This window comes from Apodemus sylvaticus, chromosome 3 (assembly GCF_947179515.1).
Source record: "Apodemus sylvaticus chromosome 3, mApoSyl1.1, whole genome shotgun sequence".
Classification (NCBI taxonomy): Eukaryota; Metazoa; Chordata; class Mammalia; order Rodentia; family Muridae; genus Apodemus; species Apodemus sylvaticus.
The window spans coordinates 152,513,471-152,535,217 of NC_067474.1; the positions used below are offsets into that span (position 1 = coordinate 152,513,471).

Genomic DNA, 21,747 nt, shown 5'->3' on the forward strand with positions numbered 1-21,747 from the left:
TTATGATTATTTAAAACAGTTTTTAAATTTAAATTTCAATCATATTCTTTCCCCAAGTTTGTGTTTACTTTTTATCTACAGGCAGGGTTCCATTCAAGGTCTATCTCAAGGCAGGGTTTCGTTCATTTGCCCAGGCTGACCTTGAACCCACCTGGTAGCCTAGGTAGACCTTACACCTGCCTTAGCTTCGTCTGTGAAAAGTGTGTGACTTTTGTGCCAGAGACAAGGCAACAGCCAATCATACAGTGTATCCATTCGCTTCTGCTGCATGTCGTCATTATTACATTATTACAACTCATGGTGTAATAATCCTTCCTTCTAATAGCTCAGGAGAGGCAAGGCTGGAGCTGGCTTTTCTCAACTGGGCCTGTTCATGGGTCTGTGGGTCAGTTTACTGTCCCCTGGCTCAGGCCAGCCTGATGCAACTTGAATGGCTTGGCCTTGGCTATGTACCATGTGTCTCTCGAAGACACCAAGCTGGCCCATACCAGTGGGAGAGATGGAGCAGAGGTGGTCTCATACCCAAGGCTAGCTCAAGCCCCCCAACTGCTGTCTCTTTGCCCTAAATAAGCAAGTCACTTGAGTTGGGCAGGGTGGTGGGGCTAGGATACCGGATGAATGGCTGGATGGTGCTGTCTTTGGAATCTCACAATGGCGTGTGTTTGGGCAAGAGGTAGTTTCTGCATCAGAAATGTCGTTTCAAGTCTCCCCATTTGCTAGTTAGAGTCTGTCACTGGGAAACCTTTCAGATTCCTGGTTATGCCTGCCCCACCCACATTTCCTAGAGCATCCGTCAGCCACACTGCCCTAGCAAGGCTCCCATGCTTCATCTGTGGAATCCCATCTCCTCAGGTATCGTGGCTGCTCTAACCTGGCCAGCCTCCCTCCTCAGCGTCGCCAATGTCATCGACAACCCCTGGGGCGTGTGTCTCCACCGGTCTGCAGAGGTTGGCAAACACCTGGCACACATCCTTCTCTCACGGCAACAGGTACCCAGGAATGGTGGGGAATGGGGTGAGGGAGGGGGGAAGGCAGCCGGGGAAGCTTGTATACTGATGTATATACAACATGTCTACCGGTGGAAACAGTCCATTGGTAGGAGCCCAGCTGCTTTGGGGAAGAAAGTCTCTTTGCTGCCACTCAAGTTCAGAGGAGGAAACTATCCTAGGATACACAAAACCACCTGCATTGCAGCTCTGGGGAATCTGACTTTCTTCTAGCCTTCCTTAGGCACCTGCACATATGCATGTGGTGTACACACACACACACACACACACACACACATAATTAAAAATAGATTTTTTTAAAGATAGCTTTAAAATAAGATTTGGATCCAGGGCCACAGAGATTTGATAAGGTGCCTGTCCCCAGAACCTACATTTAAAAATAAAACAGAACAAAAAAGTGCTGGGCATGGTGGCGCACACCTGTAACCTTAGCATTCAGGAGGCAGAGGCAGGCTGATCTCTGAGTTCGAGGCCAACCTGGTCTGGGACAGCCAGGGCTACACAGAGAGATCCTGTCTAAAAAACAAACAAAAAACCCCACAAATGTGGTTGTATAGACCTTTAATCTCATCATTGGGTGAGCAGAGGTAAGTGGGTCCAAATCAGAAAGGCCCATGGCCAGTGAGAAACACCGCCTCATAAAACAAGGTAGGCAGCTTCTGAGGAACATAGCTCAGTGTGGACCTCTGGCCTGCACACATGCCCACATGTGCGCACACACACACACACACACACAGAGTGTGCATACATGTATAAACATACAGGCACACATACAATCAGACATATGCATATATATAAACACATACACACCTGCACAAAAACATACACACATACACAAGCATACATACATAAATGCACACATATACACACAGTGTGAAAACGTGTATATACAGGCACACATATACAAACATATAAATGTACATACATATACACACAAACATGAACATATACATACCCACATATGTACATATATAAACATATACAGTATATACACATGAATGCACACATACATTCTTTCTCTCTCTCTCTCTCTCTCTCTCTCTCTCTCTCTCTCTCTCTCTCTCTCTCTCTCTCTCAAGGTAGAAGTTAATTTTCGCTGGTGAAGCCTAGGGCAGCTACCAGGTACTCTGATGGTGTGTGCCTTGGGAGAGAGGCCCCTTGCCTTGCAGGAAGTCACAGCCACACCACTCTTTCCCTTGGTATGGCTTGAGTTCCTTGCTCCAAGGTGACAGTAGTTGAGCTCCAGGAGGTAGGCGGGAGAGCTGAGGAGCAAGCGCAGGTGCCGCAGAGCCTCTCAGGCACCCTCTCCTTGGCCAGAGACTAGTCACATGACCCACTCCACTGCCCAAAAAGCCAGGAAATTCAGTCTTTATTCAGAAAGGGCAAGAAACCAGCTGAAATTCAATTACTGCGGACAAAGGGGAACATAGCTACTGACAGGCCCAGCAGTTTCTGCCAACACGGGAATGTTGCCTGGGAAACTGCTAACGCCAGCCAATCCCTGTATCTTTCCCTCCCAAAATGAAAAGGAGAGCCCGAGTAGCCCTTTGGCAGATCTGGCTGGGAGGCAAAGACTGAAGTGGCTTTGGCTAAGCAAGGTGAACTTTATCGCCTTCCACGTTGCAGTCTGGATATCAGTGACCAAGAAGGGTGATGAGTGGTAACATCCCCACCTCATACACAAGCAAACTCTCCTCACAGTGTGGAGAGCAGAAGTTGGACCTGCCTCCTCGGGCTGCCTTCCTTGTGGAGACTACCAGGAAGCATCTGTTTCTAGCCTTTTCTCCCTCCCAGAGGCCAAGCTCTTCCTCTGCTGGTGGACGCTCCTCCAACTTCAAAACCGGTAGTGTCTGGAGCATCCACAGGATTCTTCTCTGCTCCCCTTCCCTTCTGCCTGCCTGACTCTTGCATCCCTGACTCTTGCATCCCTGACTCCTGCATCCCTGACTCCTGCATCCCTGACTCCTGCATCCCCATCCTGCATCCCTCTGACTCCTGCATCCCTGACTCCTGCATCCCCATCCTGCATCCCTCTGACTCCTGCATCCCATCCCTCTGACTCCTGCATCCCCATCCTGCATCCCTGACTGCTGCATCCCTCTGACTCCTGCATCCCTCTGACTCCTGCAGCCCTCTGACTCCTGCATCCCCATCCTGCATCCCTATTTATCTGTTTTGTTTTGGTTGAGCCAGTGTCTCACTTTATAGCCCAGACTATACTAGAAACATGCTGGCCTTAAACTCCTGACAGTCATCTAGGCTCAGCGTCCTGTATGCTGAGGGCACAGGAATGAGCCACTATGCCCAGCTGATATTCCTGACTAGACATCTGCAAAGTTCTTATCCTGGACAGCAGGTAACACTCACAGGTTCCAGGACCTGGGCTGTTTACGCACACCCCAGCAGAAGCCATTACTCTGTCTTAGTTACTTTACTATTGCTGTGACAAGATACCATGGCCAAGGACACATACCATGACCAAGAAAACGTAAAAGGAAGAATTCCAGAGGGCTAGGCAGGCAGGCAGGCATGGCCCTGGAGCAGTAGCAAAGGGCTTGTATCTCAATCCACAAGTGTGAGACAGCGCTAACTGGGAATGCTGTGGGCTTTTTAAAACCTCAAAGTCCACCCCCCAGTGATACATGTCCTCCAACACGTCCTAATCCTTCCCAAACAGTTCCACCAACTGGAACCAAGCGTTTGAATGTATGAACCTAGGAGGGCTGTTCTTATTCAAATAACCGCCCTGTCCTTTGGAAGTCCCGCCACTTCCTTCAATCCTGTGATGTCTTGTGCTAAGTACCAGTTTCCATGTCTGAGTGAATCCCCTAACACAGTCCAGACTTTTAGGGATATATAGACATGAAAGGCATTCCTGGAAGTTGTGGCTGTCCCTGGTCTTCAGGCAACTGGCTAGGATTCCCACCCTGGGAACGCTCTTAGCTACAAAGGACTTCCAGAAACTTCCCCTCTGTGTGCCTAGAAAGGCTCAGGACGAAGAGAGAAAGGACACTAGGAACATGGCCAGCTTTTAGCTGCCTGCTCCTTCGCCTGTGTGGAGCTGGACCCTGTTCTCCAGTCTCCCCTTTCTTTAGCATGTCCCATGAGGCCTCCCCTTTTCCCAAGACTCCTCAGACACTGTCTTATCGTTTAGAGCCTTCCTCTCCAGAAAACCAAGCCCCTCCCACACCTTCCTACCCATCACATTGCAGCTTGTGTCTAATCTCTGCATCCCCAGAGGGACCCCCACATCACTGTAGTCATTACCATAGGCAGATGAGTCCAAGGGGGGAGTCCTTGTGATTGACTTATTCTGTGTCCTTGAGAAGAGCCATGGCCCATGATGGTTTGAGATGAAAGGGAATTAGCCAAGCCAGAGACCAACTGCTCTTGAGGAAGCCAACCCTTAAGCTGCTAGCTCTCGCATACGCAAGGGCCCTGATACCACTGATTGACACTTCAGAGTGTGGGAACCGTAATGTGCACACAGACAAGTGCTGAACAGGCTTGCAGTCCATGGCAAGGACTGGCAGGCTTAAACTCACTGTTACCTCTCCAGACACCTGTGTCCTGTTTCCCCTCAGGGCCGGAGACCTGTCACCTTGATTGGATTCAGCCTGGGAGCCAGAGTCATCTACTTCTGTCTGCAAGAGATGTCTCAGGAGCAAGGTAGGCACACACATTGACAAACAAGAGCCCTTCTCAAGTTGGTCCCCAGGGTACTGGTTCTGGGTCTGGGGTCATGAGTTTTGCAAAGTACATTCCCAGTTCTTAAAATAATAGTTCAAATGCCTAGTTTTAAGTGGAAAGGGCTAGTTCTGTATATACACTAGACTACATGTATATCATGCTGTCCCATCACGATGACAGGGTCCCTGCACTCTGATGCATGCTCTTGAGTGACAGAGTGCACAGTGTCTGTAGCACCACACTTACCATGAAGCTGAGAGAGAAGGAGCCTCCCCTATCCCTTCCAGTCATCCTTTGGCAGTCTTGGCTGTCCTCAGTGGCCCTTGGCACTTATAGCAGTTCGTTAGAGTTATTGGCATCCCTTATTGGTCCTTGATGGTCCTTGCTCTGCTCTTAATGATCTTTGGCAGTCCTTGGAGGTCCTCAGTGGTCCTCCGCAGTTCTTAGCATCCCTTGGCATCCCTTAGAGGTGCTTGGTAACCATTGGTAACCCTTGATGAACTTTGGCATCCCTTAGCTGCATTTGGCCATCTTTGGTGGTTCTTAGCATCCCTTCATGATCCTTGTGAGGTATTTTACTCTGCTCTCTGCATCCGTCTTCCATAGCACATCCTTTGTTCCTCTTCTTCCAAGAACAGGGAGGGTCATTGGCTTTAGGGCCCATTCTGACCCAGTACAATCGCAAGTTCTTTAATTAAACCTGCGTAGATCCTTTTCCAAGAAAGACTATGTTCACAAATTCTAGCTAAACAGATCTGAGAGGCCACATTCAACCTATCATAGATACCCATGAAGTGTATGGGCCCTGTGTCATTCTCTCTGTGCTAAAGCAGCTGAGGGGCCGGGGCACTGACGGGTAAGAGCCTCGGGACATTTGGATGAGCAGTAATTGACAGGTAGAGGCTTCCCATGCTGGGAATGCTGGCTCTGCTCAGATCTATCAGTAGAAGCTGTTGGGGTAGAAGCTGTTTGGAGAGTGAGCTGCAGAGCACTCTGGGTGTCACTCTCGACAGGACACAGGCTGCTTCCCCACCCCCTGATGGCCAATATAGCTATAAGACACTAAAGACAAGAGAAAGCTCTGGAACAGAACCCCGCACACACAGCAGGGCAGGTAGGCAGAGTAGCTGGAATGGCAGCACTGTTCCCAGGACCTCACTGAGTACCACTCCGAGCCTCACTTTCCCAAATTACAGAATTGAGGACCCTACCCCACGTTCTGAGGAGCAAGTGAGGTGCCCATACAGCGTATTGGCCAACCTTCAAACCAGTCAGTGCAAGGATGTCATGGGAAGCCGCTACTTAGCAATACTGCTCACCCAAAGCTGCCCCCTCACCCTAGTCAGCCCAAGCATGTGACACAATTGCTCCCCATTCGGCAAGAACAAGGAAAGGTGGGTTGTCTGCTATCAGCCAGATCTGAAAAGGTCACAGTCCATTTCAGCACTGGCATTACCAAGATGAGGAGTGTGGCCCAATCTTGTTCTTTGTGGCCAAAGCATGTCCCCACCACCAGCCTGACAGTAGGAGCTATTTTTCTGGTTACAGACAGCGTGGCTATACCACTCTTGGCACTGGCCCCAGAAGGTCAACACCTGGGCCCCTCCTCCTGTCGTACCCCAAATCTCCTTTAGCTTGCAGCTTGTGTCTAGCCAGAACAAGCAATGCAAAGGCATTGTGGCCCTATTTCAAGTAGCTCTAGTCTATCTGCAACCATTATGCAAAAGGACCTAGCTGGTTCAGGGCTATGCTCACCAGGAAACCTGAAGCTAAGGTCAGAGGTCAGGCCAGAACCAGGAAGAAAGGATGAAAATTAGATTAAAGGTGAAGGACACTGAACATCCTTTCCTGTATACATTCTTACCCTTCTCGGGTACCACAGTCAGGGTCCATCTGTGTGTCTCTGGTAACCCACCTAGGACGCTCTAGACAGCTGGATAAGCCCTCAGAGAGCCAGCATCTCCCTTTCCTCAGATCTTTGCCATCCTTCCCCTTTCCTGCCATGACACTCTTTTTAAGTCCCAGCAACTTCGAAATGCTGAGTTCTGTATTGCTGCTTTATCCACATGATCACGGCACTGCCTGTCCCCCTTAGTCCCTCTTAGGAAAAAGCAGGGGAGACTTATCAAGTGGTGAAGTTGTCTATATGAAAACATACACGTTCTAAAGAGGCCAAAAGCTGTACCAGTCAGCTATGGTTGCAGTGGCACTGTGTAACAAAGTAGCCCTAGACTCAGAGAGGTGCAGCACAATTATGCCCAGGAACTAGTAGCTAGCTGTGGTCTATTGGTCTGACGTGGGCTCTGCTCTGGCTGGGAAGTCAGTGGGCTTTACTGTGAGCTGTTGGCTACATTTAGGCCATTTCTGTATTTGTCCTTAGAAGGTGGTAAGGACAGTGGCTGCCTAGGATGTGCCCTGTTTCTGGTAGCTCTCTAGGGTGCCAACACCAAGCAAACAGGCAGATACACCTAAGACCCCCCTCCTCATGTATGCCAGACCCCAGCATCCTGTCTGTTCTTAGAGACTGATGTAAAAAAAAAAAAAAAAACATCTCCAAACACTGGGGCTTGAGCTGGCTAAGCCTGACCAAGTCCCATGATTCCCTGGCAAGCCAATACGCTCTCCATCCCCACTGTGCTCGCACGCACCTGGTCACAGTGACAACCGCGGTGCAGCCCCCTGGCCTCACCTGTGCACTGTCTGCGATGCTGGCTGCCAGCCACCCAGGCTCCTCGCTGCTCTCTGAGGCTGCTCCTCAGGAGGCCTTTGGGACACCACCATCTTTGGGTGGTTGTTATCTCCCCACACCTGGTGCGCAAACCCTGCGCCTGGCTCCTTACCTTGAATGATGTGGTCTTTCAGTAAAATCAGTTCTTCATAGAGACAAAAAAGAAGGGCAGCTTCTGCCTCCAGATGGCATAAGTTACCTTCGGATCCATCTAACACAGCGGTTCTCACTCTTCCTGACGCTGCCGCCCTTTAACACAATTCCTCATGTGTGGAGACCCCACACACACACCATGATTTCATTGTTACTTCATAGCTGTATTTTTTGCTACTGTTATGAACTATAATGTAAATATCTGAGAGGCAGGATGCCTGATTTCAAACCACTTAGGGGTCATGACCCACAGGTTGAGAACCATTGGGCCATGTACGCCAGGCTGTGGCTTCAGTTCCCCTGCTGGGTATATGAAATTCAGTCATCATTTAACATGGTCCCTGGGAATGAGACTGCCCAGGAGCTCCCTGTGTTGAGGCTGGAAGGGGGGGAGGGGGGAGAGAGAGAGAGAGAGAGAGAGAGAGAGAGAGAGAGAGAGAGAGAGACCTTCTCAGGGGTGGTCCAGGGCACGATCCTTGGATGGCCTTGCACACAGCAGTTTGGTAGTAATGGTGCCCAAAACAACTTTCCTTTGTCTCTCCTGCCTTCCCTGGCCTACCTATGAGAACACTAAGCATGTTCGGCTCCGTCACAGATGGGCATGGGACTGTGGGCCGCTTACCCAATCTCTCTGTGCCTCTGAGTCTTCAGCTAAATATAGGACTTTGTATATTTACTCCAAAGGGTGGTTAAGGGGTTAAAATGAGGTCACAAGCACTGAAGTAGCTGGGTCTGACACATGTGCGGCAAAGACTTAATCTATCTGTGCGCTCTAACATGGGGCCGCACAGGGCACAGGAGCAGAGGGAAATGCCGTGTCTACGGGAAACCTTGTTCTCTGTGTCCTAGTCCCACGATGGACATGAACTCCCAATGGGCGGGGTCTGACCCACTGCCTGGCATGTTGGGGTGCTCAGCACAGGCTTGACTTAGAGTGAGGGATGCCAGCAAGGTCACCTGTGTGCAAGCTGGTGTGGACGGGTAACTGCCACGTTCTGAGCTTGTGCGAGCATTTCCTCACTTCCGCCCCCAACACAGCAGCCCCAGGGTGTGGGCGTAGAGTCTCTCTCTCTCTCTCTGCTTCACACTTGAGAGACTGTGAGAGAGACAGACGGTCATCCACAAGGATCTGAGCGCAGAGCTGGCAGCCTTCTGTCCTAGTCAGGGTTTCTATTCCTGCACAAACATCATGACCAAGAAGCAAGCTGGGGAGGAAAGGGTTTATTCAGCTTACACTTCCACACTGCTGTTCATCACCAAAGGAAGTCAGGACTGGAACTCAAGCAGGTCAGGAAGCAGGAGTTGATGCAGAGGCCATGGGGGGATGTTTCTTACTGGCTTGCTTCCCCTGGCTTGCTCAGCCTGCTCTCTTAAAGAATCCAGGAGTACTAAAGCAGGGATGGCACCACCCACAAGGGGCCCTCCCCCCTTGATCACTAATTGAGAAAATGCCCCACAGCTGGATCTCATGGAAGCATTTCCTCACCTGAAGCTCCTTTCACTGTGATAACTCCAGCCGGTGTCAAGCTGACACACTAAACCAGCCAGGACACCTTGCTCACAACTGCAGTGCAGGGCAGAGAGGACACAGACTCTGGACCGTGGCAGGCATCATGCAAGTGGGGGCTTGCAGAGAGGTCTTCTGGGGTAGTCATCAGCACAGACAAAGGTGGGGTTCCAGAATGCATCTGGAAGTGGCAGTGCCTGGGGTTTCCACAGCCTGCAGAAGGAGCCTGATGAGGAATGGAGGGAGATGCTGACACGTGGGGAGACGGATGGATCTGGGGCTGACTGGGTGGAACCCCGAAGTCTCTGAATCATGGAACAAATGAGCAGTTATGTTCCCACAAATGAATTGTGGGAGGGGTGGGCACTGGGCAGCCTGTAGGCTACCTGGGTATGCTCGACCTCACACCGGTACACACACTGCAGCTCCCCAGAGCCCAGGGGCTTCCACTGTTCTCTGCACAAGATGCAGACTTCTCTCAGTGACACCCAAGGCCCACAGGTGACCTCCTGTCCAGCATCCTCCCTAATACCTGCCTCCCCTCTGTGGAGCTGCAGCCACACTCAGCTCTTCCCAGACAACCTGTGTAGCCTCTCAGTGGTCTCCCGGCTCTGCTTCTCACAACTTGCCTGAACGTAGGCCTCCTTCCTCCTGGAAGGTTCTCCTCCGAGAGTAACAGCAATCACATTTACATTAACTGTGTTTTCCTGTCCCTAGAAGTGCTGAACTCTTCCCCATACAGTAGCCTATGTAATCAGCCTGACCTGCATTTCCCTCAGACACAGCAAGGTTATCTTCCTTTCATATAAGTGACACCTGCAAGCCACTTAGCTTAGGTATCTGTTGCTGACTCCCATGTCTCCTGTACCCAGGATAAATTCATCTGAGTGTATGTATGCTCTGATCTGAACTTGAGGTCTACCAACCTCCAGTGTGTCAGTCAGGATAGACCAGGTTACAGGGGAGTGACAAACATCTCAACTCTCTTTTTTCACATTGTATTTTTCATGTGTGTACATGTATTCATGTTTTTGTGTATGTGGGGCACATATGCATGTGTGTAAGTGTGTGCATATTTATATGAAGCCTCCATGTTGATGTCTAGAATCATCCTCAAGACACTCTTGCACCGTATTCATTGAGGCATTGATTCCCTCCAGCAAACCCAGAGCTTGTCTCATGAGGCAGCTCGCTCTGGGGACCCTTCCTCCTAAAGCTGGAATCCCACTGGTGGGCTGCCAGACTCGCCTGGCATTTGCATGGGTCCTGGGGATCTGAATGCCAATCCTTATGCTTGCAGGGTGGGCACTTTGACCCCGGAGCCATCTGCCCAGCTCCAATATCACCCACTGTTCTTTACTGTGTTTATTTCATGTGCATGGGTATTTGTTTGCATGTTTGTCTGAGACCCACATGTGTGACCCCAGGGAGGCCAAAGGAGAAAGGAAGACCCCTTGGCACTGGAGTTAGAAACAGTTCTAAGTCATCAGGTGCTTAGAATTGAACCTGGGTCCTCTGGAAGAGCAGCCAGTGCTCTTAACCAGGAAACAGACAGGTGTGGCACTGGGACAATAGTTGGGAGCTTTACAGGCAGCACACAGTGACACAGGGCCTGACTATAGACTCTCAAAACCTGAAAACCTACCCTCTAGTGACATACTTCCTCCAATAAGGCCACACCCCCTAATGCCACTAATCCTTCCCAAACAGTTCCACTCCCTGCTAACCAAGCATTCAAATATATGAGCCTATGGGGGCCATTCTCATTCAGACCTCACAGGTCTGAAGCCTCAGTTTTCTTGTCTGCAAAAGGAGAATTTCCTTCTCTAACTCTCCCTCACAGGACAGTCCTTCCAGCTTGGAAAGTGTGGGAAACCCTTAGAGGAAGCCCAAGCAAAGCAAGTCCTGAGGGCCTTGGGAAAGAGCCTCATTGGGTGGTCCCAGGATCCCAGCCACCAGCTCTCCTGCAATGCCCAGGCCATCAAAGCCAGTGCCCAGCCCTGGGCCTGAGAGACTGGGAGTGCGGCCAGGCAGATCCCAGACAAAGTTAGGGTTGCTTCGATAGCACTTGACTAGACTGTACCCAGTGTGTAGGTAATCAGAGGGGCTGGGCTGGCAGAGGTGACTGGAGAGAGGGGAAGGTACTAAGGTTGGGAAGGAGTATATAATAGGAATGGCTGCTACAATCCCCTGGGATGGTCCAGCCTCTGCTCTTTCCAACAATTAGACTTTAATACATATTTTCCTCAAGTCTCGCCCAACCCCTGGCACATGTCATTCTGCCTGTGTTTTCTTTTCTTTATTTTTTTTGAAGATTTGTTTATTTATTATATATAAGTAAGTACACTGTAGCTGTCTTCAGACAACCCAGAAGAGGACATCAGATCTCATTACGGATGGTTGTGAGCCACCATGTCGTTGCTGGGATTTGAACTCAGGACTTTCAGAAGAGCAGTCATTGCCCTTAACCGCTGAGCCATCTCTCTAGCCCCTGCCTGTGTTTTCTACATGCAAATTGGGATTTGGAGTCGGGGAAGTAGGAGCTGGAGAGATGGCTTGTGGAGTGCAGAACCTGCCCTACAAGTGTGAGAGCCTGAGTTTGATGCCCTGTTCCCACCTAAGAAGCATTTGGCCATGGTGGTGTGTAATCCCAGCGCTGCATAGGCAAAGCCAGTGGAGGCTGATTCATAAGGTCCTCTGGCCAATTGGAATAGCCAATTATCAAGGTCAAGTAAAAATGAGGTGGACGGTCCCTGAGGAGCGACACTGAGGTTGACCCCTGACCTCCTCCACACATAAGTGTACACACACACACACACACAAAGAAGCAGGAAGGTATCTTTCTCCGACTCAAGAGCTCCTGTTCCACCATAGGATTTTACCACAGCCCATCCTGGTGCTATACATTCAACCACAGCCACATCCTAGATCAGACAACAATATTCCAGTTCACTGGCCCATTCATGGAGTGCCTACTGTATGCCAAGTTCTATACCAGTTCTGTACCATCTATATCTATAGATGGCAGCAATGACCTCGTCTGAAACTTAGTCAGTTGAAGTAAACAGCCCTCCCAGAGGCATGGGTTGGGGTCGTGTGTGTGTGTGTGTGTGTGTGTGTGTGTGTGCGAGCAGTGGAGTGCCTGTCATCTGACCTGGCCACTGGCACATAGCAGGTGCTTTAAAATAGTGTTCTTCCTGCCTTGTACATTGCATTCTTGGCAGACACCCAGTTGGAGCTGACATCTCTTCACAGTGCACCCTGGAGTGTAGACCATTATTCCCATCACACCAAACCCTGATCCCTGTGGCATAGAAGACAGCCATAGTCGCCAAAGCCAGCTTCCAGGGCCCAACCCCTGTCTCCAGAATGGGCCCTGTCTGTCTTGTCACCTCTGTACTTCCAGCCTCTGGCTCAGAGCTTGGCATGCTAGTAACTGACTTATGATGAGATATGTGAAGCAGGTGTGAGGCATGCTGGGAGTTCTTCCTACAGAAGAAAACACTCAAGTTCTTCAGAAGAGGTCATGGCTGCCTTAGCCCAAAGGACACCACAGTGCACTGTAGTGCCAGCTGATGAGCCATTGTCCAAGCCTCCCAGTGACCCTGCCACACCAGGATGCTTCAGCCTCCACTGCCCTCCCAGTCCACCCACCACACTCCACTCGCCCTCTCAAAACCCAGACAGGAAGCACACCTGTCAAGTGATCAGGAAATGAGCAGAGCCAGAATTACCCCAAGTTAAACAGCTCCCCCTCCCAAACAATAGTCTGTCTCCCAGCCAAGGACATCAATTTGCTTTGGGAATGATGCCAGCTGGTGGCAGGGGTGAGGGTGACAGTGCCCGCTGCCAAGAAGAGCCTCCGTTGGAGCACTCACTCGCTAAACCAGAGCACTCACTAAGAGACTCCCAGCCCTGATCATAATGGACCGTTCCTTTTTTTTTTTTCCTGTGTATTTGCTCTGAAAAGATTTTTTAATTCGGACATTTGGAGGAGCTCAGTTTAGACTGACTCATACTAGCTGCCTAGGCCAGGAAAAAGCCCTCTGAACCAAGAAATCAGTCCCTGCGTGAGCTTAGGCAATCAATGATCCAGGTGTGGATTTATTCCGCTCTTCATCCCGGAGGGCCTTAAGGGAATTCATTCAGGCCACTAGGTACTATCACTGCCCGGTAGCCCCGAGCATGCAGTCAGGGCTGGGCCAGCACGCCTTAGGGCTTGTTTGCTAAGTGATTAGAAAGCTTCTGCAGGGCCCTGGGGTCCCTCACTCCTGTCCACCCAGCTGGCTCCCCATCCCTCCCGGATCCACAAACTCCATCCTTCCGAGTGCCATCCAGAGGCAGGACAACAGGAGAGAGTAGCGGGCAGAGGAGTACTGGGTATAGAGTCTAGACGTGAATCCAGACTTTGCTGGTTCCTGAGTGGTCTTGGGAAAGTCACTTCAGCCCTCCAAATTTTAGGTTAATTGGTAAAAGGACACTGGGGTCACTGTGTCCTTTCCACTGTGTCACTTGCTGGCTGTGGGCTATGTGACAGGCTGTGTACTAAGGGCTTTGCCTGTTTTATCTCACTGAATCTACTATCTAACATCACCAAGACAGAGGCATTGCCCGCTCCATCTTGCCTCTGATATGGTGAAGGACAAAAAAAATACATCAATGTGGGTATCAGAGCTGGTAAAGTGCCTGCCTAGCATGCAAAATCCCCGATACCACAAAGAGAAAGCTGGGGAGGTATAGGAGATATAAAGCCATTAGGAAGTTTCCGTGTCAGAGAGCTGAGCCTAGATCCAGCAGGTGTGCTCACAGCTAAGCCTAGATCCAATCCCAACTCTACTTCCCCCTGCTGAGTAAGCAGACTGCACACATTTGGTATGTAAGCCTTGGTCTCCTGAGGAATGGGCCCTGTAATGCTTCCTTCATGGGACTAGCCATAGGATTAAGGGGGAGATTGTCTCTAAGGCTGGTACGGCCTGGCCAGGAAGCCATCTTCATGCAGGAGGTCCGCCATTGTCGTGAGTACCCTGTATTTCAGCACTTCTGTCACCATGATAAGAACCCCGGCCAAAAGCAATCAGGGGAGAAAAGGGTTTGTTTCACCTTACATTTAAGGCCCATCACTGGGGGAAGCCAAGACAGGAACTCAAGGTGGGAACTGATAACATCCGTGGAGGAACACTGCTTCCTGTCTTGCTTTTGTTTTGCTTTGTTGTTTTTCTCTGTGTAGCTCAGGCTGTCCTGGAAATTGCTTTGTAGACCAGGCTGGCCTTGAACTCACAGAGACTTGCCTGCCTCTGCCTCCAGAGAGCTGGGATTAACGGTATGCACCAACACTGCCTTACCCCAACCAGCTTTCTTAGATGACCCAGAACCACCTGCCCGAGGCGGCCCCACCCACAGTGAGCTGGGCCTTCTCGCGTCAATCATTTATCTTGCCTATGGGCTGGTCGTGTTTTCTCAATTGAAGTTCTTCCCAGATGACTCTAGCTAGCTTCTGTCAAGTTGGATGGAAAAACAAAGGCGCAGGGTGCTCTTTTTCTCTATTATTAGCCTGTGCAGTAATTGAGCTATGGATTTAGCTATTAGCTTCCTCTTAGTCAAATTCAAAACACAAAAGGTACAGTCCAGGGGATGCGTGGGGACATGGAGATGCTGGCTCCACGGAGAACACTTAGACCTTCCATTTCAGCCCTGTCTGCACTGGGACCCTTTCTTTAAAGTGCCTGTGCGCTCTGTTCAGACTTAATTAACCAGCCGAGCTTCAGTGTCTCTGCCCGTTGTTCACTAGAAAGGTCAAGCCGAGGCTCCAAAGCGGGAGCTATGGGCAGAATGTCAGCTGGAAAGATCTTTTATCAGCTTGAACTGAGAACTGCACCAGGAAACCACAGCAGGGACTGTCAGGTAATTACCGCTGCGACTCTGGCGAGTGCCTAGGGAGCCTGAAGACTTAATTAGGCCGCAAGTCTGGAGTCTTGTGTCTGGTTAGCTCTGCATTTTGTAATCTGATGGCTGGTGGCTGATGCGGCAACGTGGGCCTGTTGTGGTCGAATCAGAGACTCAGAAAGCAATCAAGGGTGGAGTTGATCCATCCTGCCTGATCTCTGCAGAACCCTGACGGTGACTACTGTCCCCCATCCAATGTGTCAAGGAGGGGAAGAGGCTGATGAGCCTTGAGCACAGAACCACAGAGGACAGCCATCCCTTCCTACCTGCCTCATCTCTAGCAGAAATCCTCTCCCCTCCCCTCCTCCATTCCATTACCCAGCTCCTCCCTCTCCCCCTCCTCCTCCCTCTTCCTCTCTTTCGATCTCCTCTCCTCCTCCATCTCCAACCTCTCACCATTATGCCAGTTTTCAAGAGAAGAGTCTCAGAAAACTGGGGGGCTCAGTGCAGAGTATTTGTCCAGGAGGAGGAGTAGCATGTCCACCTCTTGCTGACACCCACATCAGGTTTTGTAGCGGATGCCTTTCCTGTAGGGTCTAAGGTCCTGCCCTACTTGGGGACCCCCTCAGTGCTGTGGTCAGTGCAGCTCCACATTGGTGTGGCCCGGGAGGGGCACACTTCACAGAAGAAGAGGGCCCGGCAGCCACTGGCTGTGGCTCAGTCTCAGAGGCCAGCTTGTAGGGCGGTGGTTCTCAACCTTCCTACTGCCGTGACCCTTCAATATAGATCTTCATGTAGTGACCCCCCAACCATAAAAGTATTCTGTTGCTACTTCATAACTGTAATTTTGCCACTGTTATGAACTGTCATGCAAATATCTGATATGCAGATGGTCTTAGGTGACCCCGGTAAAAGGTTTGTTCAGCCCCCACCCGCACCCCAGGGGTCTTGACAGGTTGAGAAGCGCCTGCTGGAGTGCCTCGCATTGAGAGCCTGTGCAAACTAGCCACCAATATTATTATCCTTGCTTTCATTTTCCTGGGTAAACATTTATTAGGCACCAAATCCACAAAGCAGAAAAGGCACTGTTTGTTAGCGCTTTGGCAGCTGTCTCCAGGCGGGCTCTCCTGGAACCATCCCGACAGACAGCCCAGTCTGACAGACAGCAGAGTCCAGGGTTCTAGGTGAGAAAGTGGCAGAATGAGGCGCTCCTCTCTTTTCGCATCTTTGTGACCAAATACCTGATGAGCAGTGGTTTATGGGATGAAAGGCTTATTTGGGGCTCATGGGATGAGGGCACTGTCCAATCAGAGAAGTGGGAACATCAAGAGAGCGTTGTTTTCTCTGGGCTGAGGGGAAGCCACTGTTGCTGGGGACTCTTCTAAGATGGGGACCTAGGCTGAAGAGGCCCATGGACACATGCTTATGTTCCGAGGACACGCAGAGATGGGTTGTGCTGGCTCTCAGTTGTTCTACTAGCATCCAGAGCTCCACAGACACAGGGCTGTTCAGGCAAGGAGGCTGTGTCAGCCATTCCAGAAATGGAATAAAGACTTGCAAAGCTTCTGCCTTGTACAGTTCCAGCTATTCAGGCAGGAGGCTAAGTCAAGAGGAATATCTGAGACCAGGAGTTCAACGCCAACCTGGACAACAAACGGAGAACCCTTAGTCATTAAAAGGGGAATGAGAGCCAGACATGAAGGTGCACACTTAATCCCAGCACTCGGGAAGCAGAGGCAGGTAGATCTCTATGAGTTTGAGGCCGGCCTGGTCTACACAGTGTGATCCAGGCCAGCCATAGCTACACAGTAAGAGCCTGTCTCAAAAAATAATAATAATAAATAAATAAAAATAAAAGAGATGCAAGGGGGAGAGGCGGTGTGTATTTTAGTGGTAGAGAATTTGCACAGCACATGTGTGACCCTGGGTTTAAGCTTCAGCACTGCCAAAATGAAATATATATAGATAGATAATGGATGGATGGATGGATGGATGGATGGATGGATGGAAGAATAGACAGATAGATGGATAGATAGATGGAAGAATGGATGGATAGATAGATGGTTGGATAGATAGATAGATAGATAGATAGATAGATAGATAGATAGATAGATATAATGAATACTGGGTATGGTAGCTCATGCTTGCATTCAGTGAAAAGAATTACCACAAACTCAAGGTCAGCCTGAGATACACAAGGAGTCCCAGGCCAGCCTGGGCTACAGATGAGCTCTCTTGTCTTAAAGAGAGAGCAAAAGTAAGAACGAGAGTCCCAGAAAGTGAGGGGGCAGGCAGAAATAGGTCTGTATTAGCATATTTCTAGCGTGGCAATTGTGCTGACTAATTAGCTTTCCCACTAATTAGCAGTGTAAATTCTCCCATTACAAATACCCCATAAACGCTAATTAACTTGCAGCAGATACTCCTTGAAGTGCTGAGCTGAGCTCCCAAGCAGTAAAGAAGCAAGAAAAACAAAACAAAAAACAGAAGAGGTGTTGAGAGGCATTGGGAGGTGCTGGGAGGTGCTGGGAGGGTCCAGGCCTGTGACTCAGCACTTGGGGGTGGAGGCATCCAGCTCAGACCTCATGCTTAGAAAAACAGTATGTTACAGTTCTTAAAAAACATAGGTTAGGGGCTGGAGAGGTGGCTCAGCGGTTAAGAGCACTGACTGTTCTTCCGAAGGTTCTGAGTTCAAATCCCAGCAACCACGTGGTAGCTCACAAGCATCCCAAATGAGATCAGATGCCCTCTTCTGGGATGTCTGAAGACAGCTACAGTGTACTTACATATAGTAAATAAATAAATCTTAAAAAAAAAAAAAAAAAAAAAAAAAAACGTAGGTTAAAGACTGCAGCTGAGGAGAGAAAAACCAGAGGTAGCACGGCACGGCATGGCAAATGCCTTAACCCAAGCACTGGGAGAGAGAGGCAGGCAGCTCTTCCTGAGTTTGAGGCTAACCTGATCTATAAGTCGAGTTCCACTTCAACCATATCTAATAAATAAAGAAGAAGGGGGGAAAAGGAGAAAAAAGGCCAGAGAGGTGGTAGTATAGCATTTTGACTCTAGTACCCAGGAGGCTGAAGAAGGACCATGAGTTCTAGGCTAGCCCGGGTGTCATATGGAGATTCTTTCTGAAAAGAGGAAAGGTAGAAGAAAACCAGAAGATTAACAAGACACTAGAAAAAATAATAATAATGAGCCTGGTGGTAGTAGTGGCCCACACCTTTAATTCCAAGTACCTGGGAGGCAGAGGTGGGTGGATCTCTGAGTTCAAGTCCAGCCTGTTCTATAGAGTAAGTTCCAGGACAACCAGGACTATATAGAGAGAATTTGTCTTGAAAAACCCAAAGATGGATAGATAGATGGATGGATGATAGATAGATAGATAGATAGATAGATAGATAGATAGATAGATGGATGGATTAGCTGGGTGGGTGGGTGGGTGGGTGGGTGGATGGGTAGATAGATAGATAGATAGATAGATAGATAGATAGATAGATAGATAGATAGTAGATGGATGGATTGATGGATGGATCAATGGATAGGTAGGTGGATGGATAGACAGACAGACAGACAGACAGATAAAGTAACAAGAGATTTGAAAATAAATCAAATGAAATTTCTGGACATGAGAAGGCAGGAAGTGAAATCCATGCTGGATGCTTCAATAGCAGATTAGGCAGAGGAAGAGAGAAAGCACTGCAAGATCCACTTGTAGAAATTACCCACAATGCCTTTGTGGGGGTAAGGAAGTAGAAAAAAGGAATGAGGAAGTTCCTTGGTCGCCTAATTGCAAAATCTGAGAGAAGAGCCAAAGGGAGAGAGGAAGTTTAATGCCTGAGAATTTTCCAGAAGTGAGTCCTGCCTGAGCTTCAGGGAGCAACTCTTCCTAGTTAGTGGACTCTTGGGAACAAACACTGTTCAGTGAGAGCCACCGAGCGAGGACGGTTGCTGTGGAGCAGTGACTGCCACCTGTACTCAAGCGTGCACACACTCATAAGCAGCCCATCTAAAGGCCAAACAGATTGCAGTCCTCAGTTTACCAGAAATTGTATTTCCAAACTACTCACACTCAATGAAGGGCCCATGAGGTTCGTGCCTAGAATCCCAGCATCTGAGAGGTGGGAGGCCAGCCTTGGCTACATAGTAAGCCTGAGGCCGTCCTAGCAATGTGAGACCTTATCAATCAATCAATTAATCAATAAATAAATAACATTTCTGATGGGAAAGCCAAGTTCCTGTGTGTCAGAATACAAACACCAGCCAATGAAATTAGAAAACTCTAGAGCACAAGAATGTTCCCTAGCCCAGTTGCTAATATTGTTCCCCTGTTGAGCTGGGCCTCTAGAGTTCACATTTCCCTCAGCAACTATCGTCTCCAAGCTTCTACTAGGATGTCCCAGTAAGACCAACTTACAGCATTTGGCCACCTTCCTAGCCCAAAATCCCAAAGTCTTCCAGTTTCCTCCAAAGAGTAGCCTGGTCGGGCCTGTCCCAGCAATAGCCCACTCCCTGGTACCAATTTCTGTCTTGGTTTTTATTTCTGTGATGAGACACTATGACCAAGGCAACTTATAAAACAAAGTAGTTAATTTGAGGCTCACAATTCCAAAGGGTTAGAGTTTATGACCATCACAGTGGGGAGCATGGCTGCAGGCAAACAGAGATGGTGCTGTAGCAGTAACTGAGAGCTCACACCTCAATCCACAAGCACGAGGCAGAGAGAGCTAACTGGAAATGGCATGGACTTTTGAAACATCAAAGCCCTTCCCATGGACAGGCCACACCTCCTCCAACAAGGCCACACCTCTTCCAGCAAGGCCACACCTCTTCCAGCAAGGCCACACCTCCTCCAGCAAGGCTACACCTCTTAATCCTCCTCAAACAGTTCCACCAACCTCCAATATTCAAATATATGAGCCTATGGGGCCATTCTCATTTAAACCACCACAGTGTGTATTAAAAATCCAAAGGTTAGGGAAATAGCTCTTTGGAAGAGCACTTGTCTTGTATATGCAAGGCCCTTGGTTCCATCCCTAGTAGTGAAAAATATCAGGTAGAAACTGAAGTGAGTCGTGAGCCTCTCTTTCTCTTTCTCAGCTCTATCTGTTCACACACTTCTGTTTGACACATGGTTCAGGCATACCTCAGCCTAGTCATCACACGTGAGACTTGTTAGAGTTTTCAGGCTGCCAGGGTGCCTTTTGCAACCACTAAACTGGAAGTAGCCATCGTTGTGGGTACCTGTGATCTGTTTGTAATAACTCAATTTTGGAAGACATCATAGTTGTCAAAACACAATTGATTAAAAATTGTATCAGATCACAAAGGGAAGTGAGACAGGCAGGTGGGAATGGAATGTAGAAAGACCCAAACCCTACATAGTACCTGCTGTGTGTCCCAGGACGGCATCTGTGGGTCTCTGAGGCCAAATGTCCCATGGTAGAATGGATGTGTTCTGCTCACCTTCCAGGGTCAGTTGGTCCTAAACTTTTCCTAAAGTAAGAGATGGTAATGGTAAAAAAAATAAATAAATAAATAAAAGAGAGCCAGGTATAGTGGTACACACTTGGTATTCCAGCACTCAGGAGGCTGAGGCAGGAGGATTACAAATTCAAGACCAGCCTGGACTATATATATTGAGACTCTGTCTTACAGGAAAAAATAAACTTTTTAAAAGGCTGTCATGGGGGAGCTGAGATGTCTCAGTCAGGAAAGCACTTTGTCTTAGGGTTTCTCTTCCTGCACAAACCTCATGACCAAGAAGCATGTTGGAGATGAAAGGGCTTATTGAGCTTACACTTCCACATTGCTGTTCATCACCAAACGAAGTCAGGACAGGAACTCAAGCAGGTCAGGAAGCGGGAGCTGATGCAGAGGCCATGGAGGGATGTTCCTTACTGGCTTGCTTCCCCTGGCTTGCTCAGCCTGCTCTCTTATAGAACCCAAGAATACAGCCCAGAGATGGCACCACCCACAAGGGGCCCTCCCCCCTTGATCACTAATTGAGAAAATGCCCCACAGCTGGATCTCATGGAGGCACTTCCCCAACTGAAGCTCCTTTCTCTGTGATAACTCCAGCCTGTATCAAGTTGACACACAAAACCAGCCAGTGCATACCTATATCTTGCATGGACCTGAGTTCAGGCCCATGTAAGACAGCCAGGCATGATGTGCACATCTGTGACCTGGGCACAAGCAGAAGACGGTGGAGCCTCCGAGTTTACTGATCAGTGAGTCCAGACAATGAGGAAGCACCAGGCTCAGTGACAGATCCTATCTCCAAAGAGAAGGGGGACAGTAATGGGCAAAGCTACCCAGCACTAACCTACAGCCTCCACACATCACGTGCTTGTGCGTGTGCTACGTGCATATACCACGCACACAGTTCTTCTAAAAAAAAAGCAAAGGGAACTAGGCATGATGGTGCAGGCCTCTATTCCCAGCCTTCTGGAGTCAGCGGCAGATGGATCTCAGTGAGTTCCAAGCCAACATAGGGCTGCATAGTTAGACCCTGTCTCAGAAAAATGAGGAGAGGAATGGAGAGATGGCTCAGTGCTTAAAAGCATGGAGTGCTCTTTCAGAGGATCCCATTTTGATTCCCAGTAACCATGTCTGGTCTCCCAGAACTGCCTGTAACTCTGGCTCCAAGACCCAACACCTGGCATCCATTGGGCACTGTGTGCACATACTCCTGGACGTGTGTGTATAATATTTTTTTAAAAATATAAAATAAAGTTATTTTTTAAGGATTTATTTGAACAGCCAATCCTGGAGTC

General features: G+C 49.2%; 1 protein-coding gene across 2 annotated transcripts in view; it reads left to right on the top strand.

Moving 5' to 3' along the window:
* The window catches only part of Tmco4 (transmembrane and coiled-coil domains 4), an 83,300-nt gene that overhangs the window by 49,075 nt on the left and 12,478 nt on the right, over positions 1–21,747 (top strand). For both annotated transcript variants that reach the window (XM_052177862.1, XM_052177863.1), the window contains 2 exons: positions 853–989; positions 4,592–4,676. In XM_052177862.1, the coding sequence (XP_052033822.1) occupies positions 853–989; positions 4,592–4,676 (222 nt within the window). The remainder of the gene's footprint in view (positions 1–852; positions 990–4,591; positions 4,677–21,747) is intronic.